Here is an 18745-nt window from a genome sequence, read left to right as displayed (position 1 = left end):
ACCTGACTAGGATGCCTCCTGGGTGCTTCTGGTGTGAGTTCTTTCGAACCACCAGAAGGAGGCCCTGGGGCAGACCAAGGAGACTCTGGAGATATTTACATTTACTTGTCTTGCTTGGAAATGTGATGCCCCAAATAAACAAAAGAAAATGGATGGATGGACTTTAAAAACTCTTGACCAAAATTCAAAAGCTGACATGTGTGAGAAGTGGACAACAAGCTGAAAATGGCACGCACGCACACACACACACACACACACACACACACACACACACACACACACACACACACACACACACACACACACACACACACACACACACACACACGTGCGTACTACTATACTTGTATTGAATTGTACAGTGTCTCTTTTACCCTGAGGAATGAGTCAAGGGATCCATTCTCCATGAATTCAGTGATGATCATTACAGGGCTGCTCTTGGTAACCACTCCCTCCAGATGGATGATGTTGGGATGATCAAACTGACCCATGATAGATGCTTCACTCAAAAAGTCCCTCCTCTGGCGTTCAGTGTACCCTGCCTTTAAGGTCTTGATGGCCACCAATATCTCCCTTTTCCCAGGCTGTCGGAGGTTTCCACTGCACACTTCTCCAAACTCTCCTGTCAGGTTGACAGTAGGTAATTCACATGTAATGTATTATAATATATTCATTTTGTGTCATCTTCTGTAACTATCAAAGTTTTTGTAAACTGCTGTAACCTAGGCAGACATGATAGAGAACAATTAGGCAGAAAAGCTATGTTTAAGTTGATTTTAGTTCCTAGCACTGTCACAACAGTGCAGTGACTTCTTAATCTAACCTTTGATAAAGAAACCTTTAATATTACCTTCTTTGAATAAACAATTAATATAATAATAAAGGTCAAGACAGTCACATTCTGAAGTACTAAGTATCATAAACCTCACCAATCACTGCCTGTCTTTACTTACACCTAATATCGTTTCCTTTCTAAGGCATCTCTTTGTTTTACCTGCTCCAATCACTTGTTCAATCTTTACACTGGAAATGTCAATCTCCTTAGCAAACTCTCTAACCGCTTCATTGGGATCTTCATATGTGAAGGGGTCAATGTAGATCTTCATTCCCGGTGACACTTCAACAGAAAAATAGAAGAAACAGCAACAGATATACATGCAAAAACTGAATAGTGAAAACACAGGGAAACTTGATTTCTTTCTGTCATTTTTTGCCACATCCAATCTTGAAAAAACATTTATTTCATAAAATACAGCACTAATGGCTATCAGTCTTAATGTCAACAACTTGCAGTAAAAGGTACATACTGTGACCGCTGGTGTAATGTTGGAGTTTGTCTGTATATTCAGATTCTGGTCTGTCAGAATTTCTTTTGCTGGAAACAAATACAAAAAAGTCTGCATGTAGATCCATCAACTCAAAAACAAAAACTAAATCTACTAATGACATAAACTATTAAACAAAACAGAGCACAGGCTATACTTTTATTACTGGTGTACAATAAAGACTGATGCATGACAAAGACAACACAAAATATATGTTTACTAAGTATATAATCATGACCTGACATAGTCAAGTCTTGACTTTGAACTACTCCAGAAAAAAAACAACCGTGTGTTTCTACCCCATTTAAAACTGTCCACTACAAAGAAGCCCATAATTGGCTTTCAATTAAATATGTCTGTGAAGATTCTCAGTCAACCAGGTCATCGTAGTCTAAGGAGCTGGAAAGAAAATCCTGGGCCTTCTGAACTCAGGAAATCTTCAGAAAATCACATGATAGGGTGGGACTAGGTTTCACAATGAGTTCACCCGAAACCTTGGCTGATTGTGACCCACACCTGTTTTCACACCTCGGCTCATGTGATCAGGTAGAGGATCATTAGGGGGTCCATTGTCCCTCTTGGGGGGACACTCCCATAGGGCTTAAATCTGGGACTCTCCACCATTTGACCTTAGAACTGAAGAAGCTTCTCAGACGAGAGGCGAAACGTCTTCAAGCAACTTAAAGAAGAACAGACGCTTTTCAATTAAATACATAATTTTACACTAAATTGCATGTTGCCACTAGGGATGGGTACCGGTATCCGGTGCCATTATGGCATGAATGAGTTGGCAGGCTGCTGAGCGAAGCGGTAAAAGTCTGGCTGTACTTCACAGCAAAATATGCAAACTCAGCAGCCTGCAACAAGTGCTTTAAGGTGATACTGTCAAAGGAGGTAACACCTCGAATCTGATGAAACACCTGGCGACGCATAGCGTTTTTTTAAAAGCCGAGAAATGCACCGTGTTTGATAGCTTGCTGCAAGACCTCACACCGAGCACGTCTACTGTGGGTGGGGTGCCTGTTATCGGACCCGGAGTTAGCAACATCCCCCAAGAACCCGAAGAGGAGAGTCCTGGCCCCTAGCCCTGCCAGTGTAGCAGAAATGATGACGGATGATGATGGCAGCAGCAGCCGTTCTTCTCTGCGTGAGTAGCTTAATGCTGTTCGTGTGTAATTTACGTTGAGTAGGCTAACCACGTTATTACATTAATGCATGTAAGGTGAACTAGCAAACACCGTCGTAGTTACATGCGGCTGTCTTCTTGCTTGATGGCAGATACTCCCTTCACCCTGGCCAAAAAGGCTAAAATGACCAAAGAAAAAGTGGAAAACAGCTAAACATGAGAGGTTTTTGGACAAAGTTTGTGTTTTTTTTTCCATTGTTTAAGCACTGCTTCCAGCCAAGAGTGATACCATATATGCCCTATAGCTGCAGAAAAGGCTAACACTGTTATCTTTTTACAAAAGAAACAGCTGAACATGAGAGGTTTTTGGACAAAGTTTGTGTTTTGGACCGGTTCGAGCACTGTTTAAGCACTGGCACCGTTTCAAAAGTACCGGTTTGGCACCGGTATCGGATAAAACCTAAACGATACCCATCCCTAGTTGCCACCACATAATGCAGTTTTTGTAGATTACAGTCATTGAGTGTATTTCTGCAGGATCAAGTTGCAGTTTTATTCATAATCAGCACTTTTGATAAAGTGCTTTCTGTATCATTTCTGTGGCTTTCTAAAAAAATTGGTACAGATTTTTAGACCATAATGTGGTGAAGAGTGGGACATTTTCTGGGGGACAGAGTGGACACAGAGTGGCTCACCTGCGACAAACAATTATGACGACAGTGATGGCAATAATAAAGACAACCCCTGCAGCAGATGAACCAATGATGAGGGGGAGCTTCTCTTGAATAATGGAGTTATATTCTTCTACAGGTGAAAAGACAAGAAACCACAAAAATGTGAGTAATTTTTATATTTAGACTTACATATTAGGCAGCACACAGGGGATGAACTACGTCTGAATTTAGTTTGTCAGTAAATCTGCTTCCTACCTTCAGTCATGGTTTGGAAGTACATTTTACCACTGAAGCGTCCAAATCCAGCGACAGTCCGAGCCCGGACCTGAAACACGTATATGGTTCCAGGCCTTAAACCTCGTATGACCGCAGTGTTGGTCTGACTCCTCGTTAGAGATGAGTTCCATTCTGCTTGGTTCTGAATAATACACACCAAAGACTTTAAATCAGGCAGATCTGTCTATAATTAAAACTGTAAGATTTTGAGTACAATTCAAGAGCCAAAATGTTTCAGGTTCAGATGCCTCGAGGTGAGTGTTTTTGCGAATTGGTGCTATATAAATAAAACTGAATTGAAATGAATTCAATCAGTTGGCACTGATGTACCTTCTCATAATACTGCAGTTCATAGTCCAGAATAACACCATTGGGCTGATCTGGCTGGGACCAGGACAGAGTGATGCTGTTAGGAGTTCTGCTAACCTGGTGGATGATGGACACTATTGATGGTGCTGAGAAAAAAACAAAGAGATCTGAAGGGTGTAGAAAACATGCTAACAGACATTTGAGCTACTAAAACAGAAGTTAATACTGAAATCACTGAAATATCACTAGAGCAACATCATGCCTCACCAGCCTGGTTGGTGGTGATGTTGACAGACGTGTACTGTGGTGAATAAGGACTCTGATCAGACACTCCATTGACAGCTTGTATTTCAAATGTGTACTGCGTGTGAGCCATGAGGTCGCTGATATGTACTCGGGTGTTGGTGAGTCCCAGCTGACGTGGGATAAACTGCACGTTGTCACCACAGCGGGTGCAGCCGCTGCGACCGCTGCCACAACTCTTACATATGATGTTGTAAACTACATCTTCTCGGCCGCCACTCTCCTTTGGTGGACTCCACTCCAGTATCAGAGAAGTCTCATTTACTATGGAGATGACATTTTGTGGTGCAGATGGAACAGCTAGAAGATAAAGGGAAAAAAGAAAATTATGCTAATAGTAATTACTGCCTGTTATAAGTTTGTTATTTTTTTTTATTCTCAAGCTTGCACCTCACTAGCTAAGGATTGCAAGCTCTAGAGGTTTAGTACAGAGACTATATGTAAGAACATCAAGCAATAGAACATCTGTTTGTCCCAATAACCAGATTCCCACTTAGTGTATTTGCATTATCTGGAAGAACAACAACAACAATTATCTACATGATGATAATGGAAATGAAATATATTTTTAAAACTTATTACATGTCTTGTGATTTCCTCGTGAGTTTCACAGTGACCATTGGGTGAGAGGCGGAAGAAGGCTGGTAACTGCTGTGACGGGTAAGGTAAGCGACCGACGGGTAAGGTAAGCGACCGACGGGTAAGGTAAGCGACCCATGTTGTAGGTGACGTCAGACGCCGGAGATTTGGCGGAAAAAGAACGAATGGTAGTGTAGAATTTAATAAAGTTTCTTTAGCTTCACTATTACCAAATATACTAATCAAATTGTCATATAACTAACCACTTCTGTCCTATCATCTCTAACACCCTGGAGGACAACGGGGAGAGTTTAGACGCTCTCCAAGATTACATCGACCGCTGTTTCCAAGATATAGTAATGAAGAAGGCCCAGAGTGCATCTTCCCCGGCCAAAAGTGAGACGCCGTCATCGAAGAGATGTCGCCCGGCAGACTCCCCCGGAACAACATCGCCTGCCGGCAAAGACATTGCAGACATCCTGGAGTCAATCGACAGGCGATTGTCCAGTTTCGATGCGAGGCTGTCCCTGGTGGAGATTTTACACCGGGAATTTAAATCTCTGAGAGAATCCCTGGAATTCAGCCAGCAGCAGGTGGAAACGCTTGCCGCTGAAAATGCCACGCTACGGAAGTCGGTCAAATCTCTCACTGATAACGTGACCCAGCTAAACATAGAAAACAAAAAAATAAAAAAATCTGTTATCGATCTACAAGCCCGTAGCATGAGAGATAATCTTGTGTTTTCTGGTATTCCAGAATCTCCCGGAGAGGACGCGGAGGCAACGGTGAAAAGCTTCATTAAAATCCACCTGAAGCTGCCGGAGGACACCGTAAAAAACATCGACTTCGATAGAGTGCATCGCTTGGGGGGCGTGAGGTCGCGGACCGGGAGACCACGTCCCATTGTGGCCAAATTCGGCCAATTCAAACAGAAGGAGCAGGTGAAGAGTCGCGGCAGGGAGCTGAAAGGAACGGACTTCAGCGTGAACGACCAGTTCCCCATAGAGATCCTGGAACGACGCAAGGTCCTGTTTCCAGTTCGATGTAACTTCATCCAGAGAGGCTCCCGTGCTGTCATCGCCGTGGACCGGCTCTACGTGGACGGACAGCTCTACCGCGACCCCGGCACCACTCCGTGGTTATATTGACTGCACTCCAGATAAGAACCCGCTACACTCTTTTCTTATTCACTCACACGCTCTCCTTTGACATGTGTTTGACCTAGTAATATCAGTATAATGTCATAGCAGATATAACACCGTCACCCTCCGTTATTGTGTTAATTAGAATGTTTCCGTTTCTTTTCTTTTTTTTGTTGTCACTCACAGTTAATGTGGTTTCTTTCTTTCTCTTTTCTTCCACTGCTGTGATCACCTACCTCCCCACTCACCTACAAACAACACCCTCTATTTCTGCATATTCACACACCACGATCACGCAAACACATGCGCTCAACGGCAGCACATCTACAACAACCTCACACAGCGCACAGACTTACAGGACACATAAGCAAGCCACGGGTCTTCATATTAGTGAATATTCACACACATAGTCAGACTTATGGATTCTCTCACCACAATTTTTTCCTCTCTTTCTATTCACAAACAAGTGATGTTTCCACATTCTCTTCACCCGTCTAAAGGAAACACCCAGCGCACATCATTAGACATACACACACAATTATGGGCACACTGAGGTTTGTCACATGGAATATAAATGGAGCCGGCACCAGAGGAAAGAGGTTAAAGATATTTAACCAGCTTAAAAAACTACAGGCAGATGTTGTTTTATTACAAGAAACTCACAGACCTGTCACAGGTTTAAATGAACTTAAAACACCTGAGTTTCCTACTGTGTTAGCAGCCTGTTATAACTCTAGACAAAGGGGAGTAGCAATTTTAATACATAAAAATGTTAATTTTACAGTACTCGATACAGTTATAGATCCAGAGGGTAGATTTCTAATTATTAAACTATCAATATTGAACAAAAAGCTATGCATTGTAAGTATATACAGTCCAAATGTTGATGATCCCTCATTCTTCCACGGTTTTTTTAGTGCACTCTCTGAACACCTTGATTGCACACTCATTCTTGGGGGAGACCTCAACCTGGGACTAAATGAAGAAATGGATAGGCTCAACACAACAGGAACTCAGCGTAATTGGCAGTCCACAAATATAATCAAACAGTATATGAGCGACTATGGCCTTTGCGATGCATGGCACTCCCTCCACCCCAACAGTAAGAAATATTCTTTCTTCTCACATGTTCATCACTCCTATTCTCGTCTGGATTATTTTTTGGTCAGCAGCTCACAGCTGAGTGACATTTCAGACACTGAGATTCACCCTATAGCTGTCAGCGATCATGCTCCTGTATCTTTAACATTGATGCACAAGAATAATACTACACCAAGTAAAAACTGGAGATTTAACACATCACTGCTCAAAGATGAAGACTTTATTAAATATTTTAAAAAAGAATGGACTTCATATTTAGACTTTAACGACACTCCCGGAACATCTGCTTCTGTCCTCTGGGAAGCAGGGAAAGCTGTGATGAGAGGTAAAATAATTTCTTTCTCATCACATAAAAAGAAAGAAGAAAACAAAAATATTCAGGAATTAGAAAAAAACATCAAATCCTTAGAAGAAGCCTACGCGTCCGACCAAGATCAAGAAATAATGAACAAAATATGCAAAACAAAACTAGAATTAAATGAAATTATTAATAAAAAAACAGAATTCCTAGTACAAAGACTTCGCTTGCAGAATTTTGAACACAGTAACAAATCCGGTCGATTTCTAGCTAACCAGTTAAAAATAAATAAAGAAAAAACAACTATATGTGCTGTTAAAGATCTATCGGGGAACACAATATATGACCCTGGAAGAATAAACAACATTTTTAGGGATTTCTATGAAACTTTATATTCACCACAAATAAACCCATCTAATAATGAAATTGATCAGTTTCTTGACAACGTAAATCTTCCGAAATTACTAGACAGTCAAGCAATGGCACTGGATTCGCCACTGACGCCAGGTGAACTCCAGGAAGCCCTGATAAGTATGCCCAATAATAAGGCTCCAGGTCCCGACGGCTTTCCTGCAGAATTCTACAAAGAATTCTGGACAATTTTGGCACCAGTATTCCGCGGAATGTTGCAGGAAATCAAGGAAAATGGCAGACTTCCATCAAATATGAATTCTGCCAACATTAGTCTCCTACTAAAACCAGGCAAGGACCCTTTATTTCCCTCAAGCTATCGTCCAATATCTCTTATAAATGTAGACCTCAAAATAATCTGCAAAGCTCTCTCAAAAAGATTAGAGAAAATAACCCCCCTTTTAATTCATCCTGACCAAACTGGTTTCATAAAAGGTAGACACTCATCAACAAACACTCGTAGATTACTTAATTTAATAGACTACTCATGCAGTAAAAACATTGAAACCATAATATTATCTCTAGATGCAGAAAAAGCATTTGACAGAGTAAACTGGAAATTTCTATTTGCAACTTTACACAAATTTGGATTTGGAACCTCTTTCATAAACTGGATAAGAATATTATACAATTCTCCAACAGCTTGTATCAGGACAAATGACCAGACATCCTCCAGCTTCTGCCTCCTGAGGGGCACCAGGCAGGGATGCCCACTCTCCCCTTCACTTTTTGCAATTTTTATCGAACCACTAGCGGCAGCATTTAGACAGGCCACAACAATTAAGGGCATAAAATGTAAGAACGTAGAACATAAAATCAGTCTCTATGCGGATGATGTGTTGCTTTTTCTGCAAAACTCACAAACCAACCTTTCTGAGGTAATTACTCTAATAAACTGGTTTTCAAGAGTTTCAGATTATTCAATTAACTGGTCAAAATCTACAGTTCTTCCCATTAACTGCTCCTTCCATAACTCTTCTTCTGCCCCACTACAATCTGGAAACATTAAATATTTGGGTATTAATGTTTCTCCTAAGCTTTCAGACTTAACTAAATTAAACCACATCCCACTTCTTAAGAAAGTAGAAGGTGATCTGACTAGATGGAAATCTTTACCCATATCACTCATGGGAAGGGTCGCCACTATAAAAATGATGATCTTGCCAAAAATAAATTACTTATTTTTAATGATCCCTAACAAACCATCACAAGATTGGTTCAGATCTCTGGATTCATATATTTCTAAATTCCTTTGGAAAGATAAACCCCCGCGTATCAGCTTAAAAACGCTACAAAGAACTAAGGATAAAGGAGGATTAGATCTGCCTAATTTTCAACAATACTTTTTAGCCAACAGGCTTCAGTTCATTTCAGAATGGTTAAAACATACCCTCTTAGATGAGCCCTGGCTAGATGTTGAACAGGCACTATGCAATGATCTAGAGATTTCAGACCTACCATTTATCAGCTCAAACATCAAAAGATATGAATGCTTCAAAAGTGTTAACATCAGCTCTTCTCTGACAGCGTTTCTAAAAATAACGGAGTCTTCATTAATCCCATGCAAACGTACACCTATCTGGAATAACCCTGACATATTACAAAACAATAATATGATTAATTTTCCAGAATGGAGTTGTAAAGGAATTAAATACTTAGAACATATATTAGAGGGAACAGAATTTATTTCATTTGACAGACTAGTTGCACAATATGGGATCAACAAGAAAAGATTTTTAGAATATCAACAAATTAAATCCATAGTAAAAAAGAAATTTTACCCCAGTCAAGCTGAATTACAAACACCACCAAGTGTGGTACATTTTCTTACTCTTAAATCCCCCAAATTATTATCTAAAATATACAGAACACTTTCTAAAATAGATGAATCAGTATCCCTTCCTATTGCAAAGTGGGAAGCAGATTTATCAGTAAGCTTAGACCAAACCTTCTGGTCTCAGGTATGCTTAAAAACCTTTAAATTGATTGATTAAAAATCCCAGTCTGCAATTAATACAATACAAAATACTACATAGAGTGCACTATACTGGTCATCGGATGTTCAAGATGGGCTTTACATCTTCCAACAACTGCTCACACTGTCAAGGCAATACACCAGACAATTACATCCACGCTCTTTGGTTCTGTTCACCAGTTCAGAAGTTTTGGTGTGAGATATGTGAAGACTTATCAAAGTGTCTGAAATGTAAAATTCCAGCCTCCCCTTTAGTGTGCTTGTTGGGAAAATTGGATGATGTCACTACAGAAACTAATACAGTCCACATGGTTTTTACTGCCCTATGCATCGCCAAGAAAACGATCCTCATGAACTGGAAAAATAAAAATAATCTTAATTCTAGCCAATATAGAAACCATCTAATAGATCACATTAGTCTTGATACAGCCTCTGCCACCACATTAGATCAATCCCTCTGGGCTCCTTTGATCGGCTCCGTCACCTAGAGGGGGTGGGGGGTCGTGGTTTGGTCCCGTCTTAGCTATTGTGATTGATGTGGAGGTTGGGACGGGCTTAGGGCGCCTGGAGGACCCCTAGAGACGTTATCCCGGGAGGGCTCAACCCGGGGGGCTGTGGTCACAACCTGGTCAGTGGCTCTGGTCGCTCTTAGAGGGTGTTCTCCTCGTGGCTGCGTGCAGCGGGGGTTGGGGGATGGTCTGTGCTGGCGGACGTAGGTTACTGGCCTGGTGGCCTGGCTGCCCCTGAGTGGATCCGGGGCAGGCGGGGGGGCTTGGGGTTCGGGGGTGCTTCGTCTCCGTGATGGGGCTCTGGCTGGGCCTTGGGGGCTTCGGTCCTAGTCGGTGTGTCGCCGAGGTTGTGGGCGGGTGGGTGCACGGGGGCTCAGCCCTGGCGCAGGGGGCCTCTGGTGCATCGGCCTAACTGGGGGGCTCTTTAACTGGCGGGGAGGTTGTTCCATCCTTGCAGAAGTCCACTCTGCAGGTGGGGGAGAGACATAGGAGAGGTGGAGAACAAACCTAACCTGGGTGTCTGTTGTCTTGTGTAGTCTGGGAGATGATTGAATGTTAGGGTGGGTACAGTTTCCTCTGCGGTGGGGTAGGGTGGGCTTCCCTGGGTCCTGTGGGGCTTGGCGGTGCTGCTACCGTAGGCCCCGGTCTGGATGGGCCTGGACTCCCTTGCCTTGGTGGGTGCCAGAGGACGGGGGTGCCTACTGGGGTCAGCGGGGGAGCTGGCCCTAGGGAGGAGCATCTTGCCCCTCCTTTCTTTTCCTCCGCATCCCCGGCTGCCTCCCTCTTCCCGCTCCACCACACCCACCCACACAGGTAGGGCCTTGGGGTGTGGGTGTGTCACCAGGGTGCAGGGGAGACATCCCCCCCCTCTGTCCCCTTCTGGCCACCTGTGCCTCAATTTTATTCCACAACTTAGACATCCACATTATTCACACTGTCATAACATACACATATATATAGGGCCTTGAGGGTGACCACGCCAACGGCGTCCAGTGAATGGTCTGAGTATTCAACCCTACCTCTGGCGCCGGTGCCCACCTCTCAATTTTAAATCCATGTAGACATTGAGGGTTCTCGGGAGGGGCCGTGCTAACACCTGCTGCTCTCCGGCAGCAGCACCATGTCCTCCCCTGTTTTAAATGCACTTTAGAACAACACGCAGCAACACTACACATGAGCGGGAGGAGGGAGGTATGGGGTCTTCACACACACCCGTTCTCTGCCAGCCATCGGGGCGGGGGGCTGGGAGGAGGTGTTGGCTGACAGATTGGCCTCCCTGCTTCTGCGAGGCCTGGGGCGGTCTGCTTGCCTCCACCCCGGGGGGAAAGGGTCACATCTCTTGGGTCTGGGTGCCGTTTCCCCCTCTGGGGGCGAGGGTACCTGGACCCGGGGTATAGAGTATGTTTGGGGAGTGCGATTGTGTGTACATGTGCATATATGTCTATTCCTACGTTGGATGAGTGCTGAGTGTTTGTATATGTGTGCATGAGGGTGGGAATGCATGTTTGTGTCTCTGTGTGTGCCTGTTTGTCTGTGTTTATATGTCAGGTCAGGTCTTAGACTCCACCTCCCTGGGAACACCCAGGCCCTCCAAAGTGTGGAGGCCTATCTCCCCTCACCACACTCCCTGCCGGTAACTGATGCACTCAGGGGTCGGTGCATTGGTGGTTCTTGGTGTCCGGGGCTGGGCGCTCAGGTATACACCAGCTTACTCCCGGTGGCTACTTGGCGGGGCCTGGTGCCTGTCGCTCGGTCAGGCCTCTTCCGGGGCAAAGGGGGCCCTCGAACCTCCGGCCTCGGGGCCTGCAGCTCGGTTCACTCTGGCACAGCTGGCTGCCGGCAGAGCCGGCGGGCGCGCCAGTGCAGCCCCCTCTGGCTTCTGCTCCGTGGCTACTGGGTGACCCCTCGTCTGGGGATCTCCTCAGCCCTTCCCAGGAGGGTGGCACGGATGCCCCTCCGGTGGTACTCCTTGGGCTCTCGCACTCTGGGGTCCCTGGATGTCTGGAGCCTGGATCTCCTCCATGCCTGCTTCATGCCCTGGGGGACGGGGCTATGGCCCTCCACACCCTCTAGCAGACCGTTACATGGGGAAACCTTCTGTATACAAGCGCGCTGATCCACACGGGTGTGCACATGGGTGTTCACTGTTCGTAGACATAAACTACACCTTTCTTAGCTGCTACTTCAAAGCACATTGTGCGCTGTCTGTGCTGCACAACAACATTCAATATTTAGTATTTATTGCTGTTTACACTTAGCTAGATTAACATGATGGTGTTGTGTTTAGTATGTTGCTTTGTTTTGTTTTTTTGCTTGTTTTCTATTCTTTTTCTCTCAACAGGTGATCCAGGAGATTTTTTTTTTTTCTCTTTGTCTTTGTAAGTGCCCTTTCTCACTGTCCCTCTTCCCTTCTGTTTTTCTTTTCCTTCCTCTCTTTCTTTCTCCCTTTCCTATCCCCCAATCATGTCTGTCTCATCTGTAACTACTGAAAATAAAATAAATAATAACAACAAAAGTTGATCAAATGGACCAATATGGCAAGGCCGTGATGATCCACTTGTCAAAGTAAATCCATTGGGTATCCTTGTTGGTCTTCAGACAACAATTCTGACAGCTAAAGAACCAAATGGGACAGACAACAAAAAAAAAAAAAAAAAATGTTATGTACTACTTTGTGTTGTCACAGAGAATCTCAATAAAAAACATTTAAGTTTATGGTTGTAAGGTGACAAAATGTATAGAAGTTCAAGGGGTATGAATACTTTTTCAAGGCACTGTATGTTCCATGACCTTCATTGTCCCTTGGGAGCTCTGCAGTTCAAATGGGGAAAGATGAAATTCAGGCTCCAAGTGTATATTTCTCTGCTGGACAACTGTGAGCTTCCTCTTTGAATTCCCCCAATTCAGTTCAATTCAATTTTATTTATATAGCGCCAAATCACAACACCAGTTGCCTCAAGGCGCTTTATATTGTAAGGTAGACCCTACATTAATACATACAGAGAAAAACCCAACAATCATATGAACCCCTTTGAGCAAGCACTTGGGCAACAGTGAGAAGAAAAAACTCCCTTTTAATAGGCAGAAACCTCGGCCATCTGCCATGACCGTTTGGGATGAGAGAACATTGAACTGATGAAGTGATGGAACATTGACAATGCTCCATCAGATCAGATGATTGTAGATGCAAAAACTGCTCTTTGCACCTTTCATACTACCAGTATCACTGAAAAGACTGACACAGAAATCCTAGAAGCTCTTGGGTATAAGATCAAGGATCCAGGTAGAGAAAGCTTCCCCACAGAGAGGGCAGCTGGAAGCCAAAATCAGAGAAGCCCAGAAGGATATCAATCAATGCAAAAGGATTTCATGAGAGAGAGGTCCTGGATGAAAATAAGGTACAATTGGGTTTTCAAAACCGAGGATTTAGAAACTGCCAAACAAAGGCTCACAGCTCTGGAAACTAGGCTGAAGAGATAAATCAGAGAAGAGAATGACCTGTTCTGCTAAGATGCATCCAGGGTGTACTCTCTGCTACAAGGAAAAAATAGCACACGGGCAGACCCACCCACAACTGAAATTCACAAATAGCACAAATAACAGGGCTCCTCCTAGGTACTAATCCAAACCGGCTAACACAGGGCAGAACAATCCTGAACATAAAAAGAGCTCTACAAGGATACGATATCATTGAACTACTGCCCAAATACCTGTTTCTCCACAACATAGAAGCTCATCTCAGGCATCATAGCAACAGAGCTGAGTAGACACATCAGTCACTACATAAGGACAGCTCAGAAAGGTATTGGAAATCACACTAGAGGACCAGAGTGTGGCCAAAAGGGCCACACTCATCAGTAATGTAGTGGTGGGTGAAACTCAAAAGCCAGGGGTGTCCAACTCCAGGCCTCAAGGGCCAGTCTCCTGCAGGTTTTAGATGTGCCCTTCATCCAACACAGCTGATTTAAATGACTAAATTACCTCCTCGACATGTCCTGAAATTCTCCAGAGGCCTGGTACATTTGATTCAGGTGTGCTGACCCAGGGTGATATCTAAAACCTGCAGGACACCAGCCCTTGAGGCCTGGAGTTGAACACCTCTGTCATAAGCATTCCACTCTTCAAGTCTTATGATCAATGGAAAAATCACAGTAATAACCCATACTTATTCTCTCCAAGTCATTATTTTGCCAAAAAATTAGACATGACGGTGATTAGACATGCCGTGAGAGTGAAAAATGTGAGTTCCATGTTGATATATGGTTGAAAAAGACAGCCTCTAACCAGACCCCACTAAAGTGCAGGCAGTGCTAGACTGGCCAGTGCCATCAAACTGCAAGCACTTCTATCATCGTTTCATTCGTGCTTTCAGTAAAATTGCCCTAACTTTAACCCAATTCACTTCTCCAAAAGTCCAGTTATCATTTGATCTCTCTGAAGGACATTTCGCCACCACTTCCATCCTGTTGATGCCTGACCGCACCTGCCAGGTCATTGTCGAAGTCGATGGCTCTGACTCCAGTGTGTGAGCAGTCCTTTCTCACATATGAGATGGTACACTGTATCTTTGCATATGCTCTTTCTAGGTGTCACTATGGATGAGGCAGCAGCATATACAGCACGTGGACGCAGTATGGTGCTGGAAAGTGGAGGGGGCTTCAAACAAGCTGAATGGAAGGGATGATCGTTGTGTCCTTGGGCAAGACACTTCACCCGTTGCCTAATGGTGGTGGTCAGAGGGCCCGGTGGCACCAGTGTCCGGCAGCCTCGCCTCTGTCAGTGCGCCCCAGGGTGGCTGTGGCTACAATGTAGCTTGCCATCACCAATGTGTGAATGGGTGGATGACTGGATGTGTAAAGCGCTTTGGGGTCCTTAGGGACTAGTAAAGCGCTATACAAATACAGGCCATTTACCATGGAAGTGTGACAAATTGGTACAAACCATCCTGAGTAGAGAAGGCCGTTTTCTATTTGGAATCTGGAGTCAAGGGAATCTGCCAATAGCCCTTGGTCAAATCCAAGCAGTGCCTAAATAGGTCTAGGATCTCATCAACCCTGCATCATCACAAGTGAGGGAGGCCAGAATTTGGCACCTCCAGGTCCAACTCATCTCTTTGGCAAGAATACCAGAGGTGCAAAACATCAGCTACTGGTAGACTGAGCAGTCAGCTGAGACTGCAAGACCAGACTGACCAACCTGTGCACTGCTTGGATTGATTACAAGAAGGCCTATGACTCAATGCCCCACACCTGGATTCTGGAATGCCTAGAACTATACAAGATCAACAGGACCCTAAGAGCCTTCATCAGGAACTCAATCAAGTGTGGGATCTACCAAGGAGATGCACTGCCCCCACTGCTGTTTTGCATAGGCCTGAACCCCCTCAGTGAGATCACTGACAAGACTGGCTATGGATAATGACTACAGAACGGAGCAATCATCAGGCACATCCTCTACATAGATGACATCAAGCTGTTTGCCAAGAGTGCATGAGACATTGATTCACTGACCTGCACCACCAGGATATACAGCAAATACATTGGAATGTCGTATAGTCTGAAGAGGTGTAGTTGGATGATAACAAAATGAGGGAAGGTAGTCAGAACTGAGGGGATCGACTACCAGAAGGCAACATTGTAGACATTGAGGACAGCAAGTATCAAGTAGCAAGTATCTGGGGATCCCACAGTTAAATGGGAACCATGAAGGGGTCGCTAGAAAAGCTGCAACCACCAAATACCTGCAGAGGGTCAGGCAAGTCCTGAGGAGTCAGCTGAAGGGTAAGAACAAAATCCGGGCTATCAACACCTACGCCCTGCCCGTGATCAGGTAACCTGCTGGCCAAAGGAGGAGATAGAAGCCACTGACATCAAGACCAGGATGCTCCTGACCATGCGTGCTCAGTGAATACCTCAGGCAGCAGAAACCCAAGAAAGAGGAGGAACCATTATGGAAGGACAGGCCCCTGAATGGTATGTATCACCGGCAGATAGAGGAGGTGGCTGACATCCAGAAATCCTACCAGTGGCTGGACAAAGCTGGACTGAAAGACAGCACAGAGGCACTAATCATGGCAGCACAGGAACAAGCTCTGAGCACAAGATCCATAGAGGCTGGGGTCTATCACACCAGGCAAGACCCCAGGTTGTGTAAAGATGCCCCAGAGACAATCCAGCACATAACAGCAGGGTGCAAGATGCTAGCAGGCAAGGCATACATGGAACGCCATAACCAAGTGGCCGGCATAGTGTACAGGAACATCTGTGCCAAGTATGGCCTGGAAGTCCCGAGGTCAAAATGGGAGACGCCCCCAAGGGTGATGGAGAATGACAGAGCTAAGATCCTGTGGGACTTCCAGATACAGACCGACAAAATGGTGGTGGCTAACCAACCGGACATAGTGGTGGTGGACAAGCAGAAGATGGACGTAGTGATCGATATAGCAATACTGAATGACAGCAACATCAGGAAGAAAGAACTGGAAGAAGCTGGAGTAGTACTAAGGGCTCAGAGAACAGCTTGAGAGGGTGGAGGGTGAAGGTAACGGTGGTCTCAGTGGTAATTGGAGAACCCAGTTCAGTGACCCCCAAGCTAGGCGAGTGGCTCCAGCAGATCCCACGAACAACATCGGACATCTCTGTCCAGAAGAGCGCAGTCCTAGTAACAGCAACGATACTGTGCAGTACCCTCAAGTTTCCAGGCTTATATGATAAAGACCCCCCACAGAGGCAATAGGGGAATTTTGGTTTTCATCCTTAATATAACCGGTATAGTATTTATTTCTCCAGTATGGATAAATAGGCCTGATATTTGTTTGATTTTATAAGTCTAATTGTTATTATAATTATTGTAATTATTATGTAATTATAATTAATAAATGGTAGATGAAATAAAAAATAACAAATTCATTCCATACCATGTGAATACAGACCTAATTTCAATACTTCTCAAGACAAACAAACACCCTATTCAGGATTCATTAAAGGCAGACATTCTTCAAATAATACACTTTTCGACCTTATACATCTATCCCACCAAAGTAGCCATAATTCCGATTCAGTAAAAGGACTAGATGTTACAATCCCTGATAACGCATCGCTTTAAATGGAGAAAATCTTGAGGGATGGCTGTTATGAAGAAAGCACTTATAACAAACAACTTAATCTCAACAAATTTCACACTTCACAGAGGTACAAGACAAGGGTGCCCACTCTCACCCTCATTATTTGCACTTTTCTTTGAACCATTAGCAGCAGCAATCCGTCAGAACGTTAACATCATAGGCATTCATACCAATAATACACCAATAAACACATAAATATAAAAAAGTTTATATGCAGATGATGTACTCCGGTTCCTACAAAATCCCAATAAATCAGTTAAAGAACTAATCCAAATCACTAATACATACTCCCAAATCTCTGATTATACAATAAATTGGAATAAATCTACCACTTTAATAATAAATGGAGATACCCATTCTTATACATGACAGATCCCTCACCTATCACCTACTACTGGCATGATCACATACCCAGACATACAATTCTCCCCCAAACTGTCAGAGCTGTTCCACCTTAATTTCACTCCTCTATTGAAAACAATAAAAGATGACTTAAACCGATGGATGACAAAACCACTTTTAATTTTAGGATGTACTAACACCATAAAGATCAATTACTTATTCACAATGATCCCTATTCAACCCACAGCAGCTTTTTTCACCACTTTGGACACAATAATAACATCATTCTAATGGAAAAATTAAATATTCCAGATACTGCCCACTGCAAACCTTGGCTTGGGACCCTCCAAAAAGGTGTCTATACCTTTGGATTAAAAAAAAGAATACTCTGCATCTTGCTACAGTATTTTTAAGGTCAAAACAAAACAAAAGAAAAAACAAACAAAATAAAAATGATTTGTAGACAGATAAGAGACCCTAGACTATCATGCTTTTTGTCACATGTCAGAGGACCATTCAAACAGTTCTCCTATCCTCCAACACAATAACAACTTTCAAACCCCCAGCCCAAATATCACCAGTGTGATATGGGCCATATTTCATGCTGGTACTGGGACCTGGGCCAGCCTAGGCTCCACAGTGTGGGGCCCACATCTGTCCCATGGTACATTACATAATTGGTGTGGAGTAGTGTTGTTCAAAGAAAAATTAGGTTCCCAATGAAGGTTTTCAGTGGGAAAGAACACTGTGGCTTGCCCACAAAAAGACTCAAAAGGCAAAATTGCTCTAGGCCTGACATAAGCTATCTCACATGAGGTCTACATTTTCTGTGGTCGTGTTTGCTGGAAGATAGCTGCTGCACGGTTGTAGCTAATGGGAATCCTCCTATGCACTTCTTGACTTACTATCCATTACAAATATGTAATTAATTAATTTCTATGTAAGAGTTTAGTTGTTTTTTTTTACTTGTACATTACATTCTTAATTCTAATGACATATTTTAAAGGTATAGTGTGTAAAATCTCACCACTGGATGTGAGTAGATTGCAGATTGTAGTCAACTGAATTCAGTTTTCTTACTCCTCCCAATTCAAGTGCAAAATCTTAGCTATAGTGGCTGGTGCAGGAAAAACACATTTTTGATTACATTTAGTGGCCAGCTGCTTTGCATTTCCCCATAATAGTCACAGCCAGTTGGCATGTCTCTTCTACTCTTTGTGTATAAAAACATTTCTGTACACACTATATATTA

General features: G+C 43.6%; 1 protein-coding gene across 2 annotated transcripts in view; it reads right to left on the bottom strand.

Annotated features, from left to right (window-relative positions):
• The window catches only part of LOC134618224 (ephrin type-B receptor 2-like), a 66565-nt gene that overhangs the window by 15064 nt on the left and 32756 nt on the right, over positions 1–18745 (bottom strand). The window contains exons 5-11 of one of the 2 annotated variants that reach the window (XM_063463510.1): positions 3978–4313; positions 3732–3856; positions 3381–3543; positions 3147–3255; positions 1308–1375; positions 995–1117; positions 375–622 (exon numbers count right to left, since the gene is read on the bottom strand). In XM_063463510.1, coding sequence (XP_063319580.1) covers positions 375–622; positions 995–1117; positions 1308–1375; positions 3147–3255; positions 3381–3543; positions 3732–3856; positions 3978–4313 — 1172 coding nt within the window. Of the gene's footprint in view, positions 1–374; positions 623–994; positions 1118–1307; positions 1376–1841; positions 2005–3146; positions 3256–3380; positions 3544–3731; positions 3857–3977; positions 4314–18745 lie in introns of those variants that run through there. The other variant, XR_010091888.1, reaches the window with a different exon arrangement.

The sequence above is a fragment of the Pelmatolapia mariae genome, linkage group LG20, assembly GCF_036321145.2.
Source record: "Pelmatolapia mariae isolate MD_Pm_ZW linkage group LG20, Pm_UMD_F_2, whole genome shotgun sequence".
In the NCBI taxonomy this organism is placed as follows: Eukaryota; Metazoa; Chordata; class Actinopteri; order Cichliformes; family Cichlidae; genus Pelmatolapia; species Pelmatolapia mariae.
The sequence above is the reverse complement of the archived record's forward strand: the minus strand, read 5'-3'. Positions and strand labels throughout refer to the sequence as shown.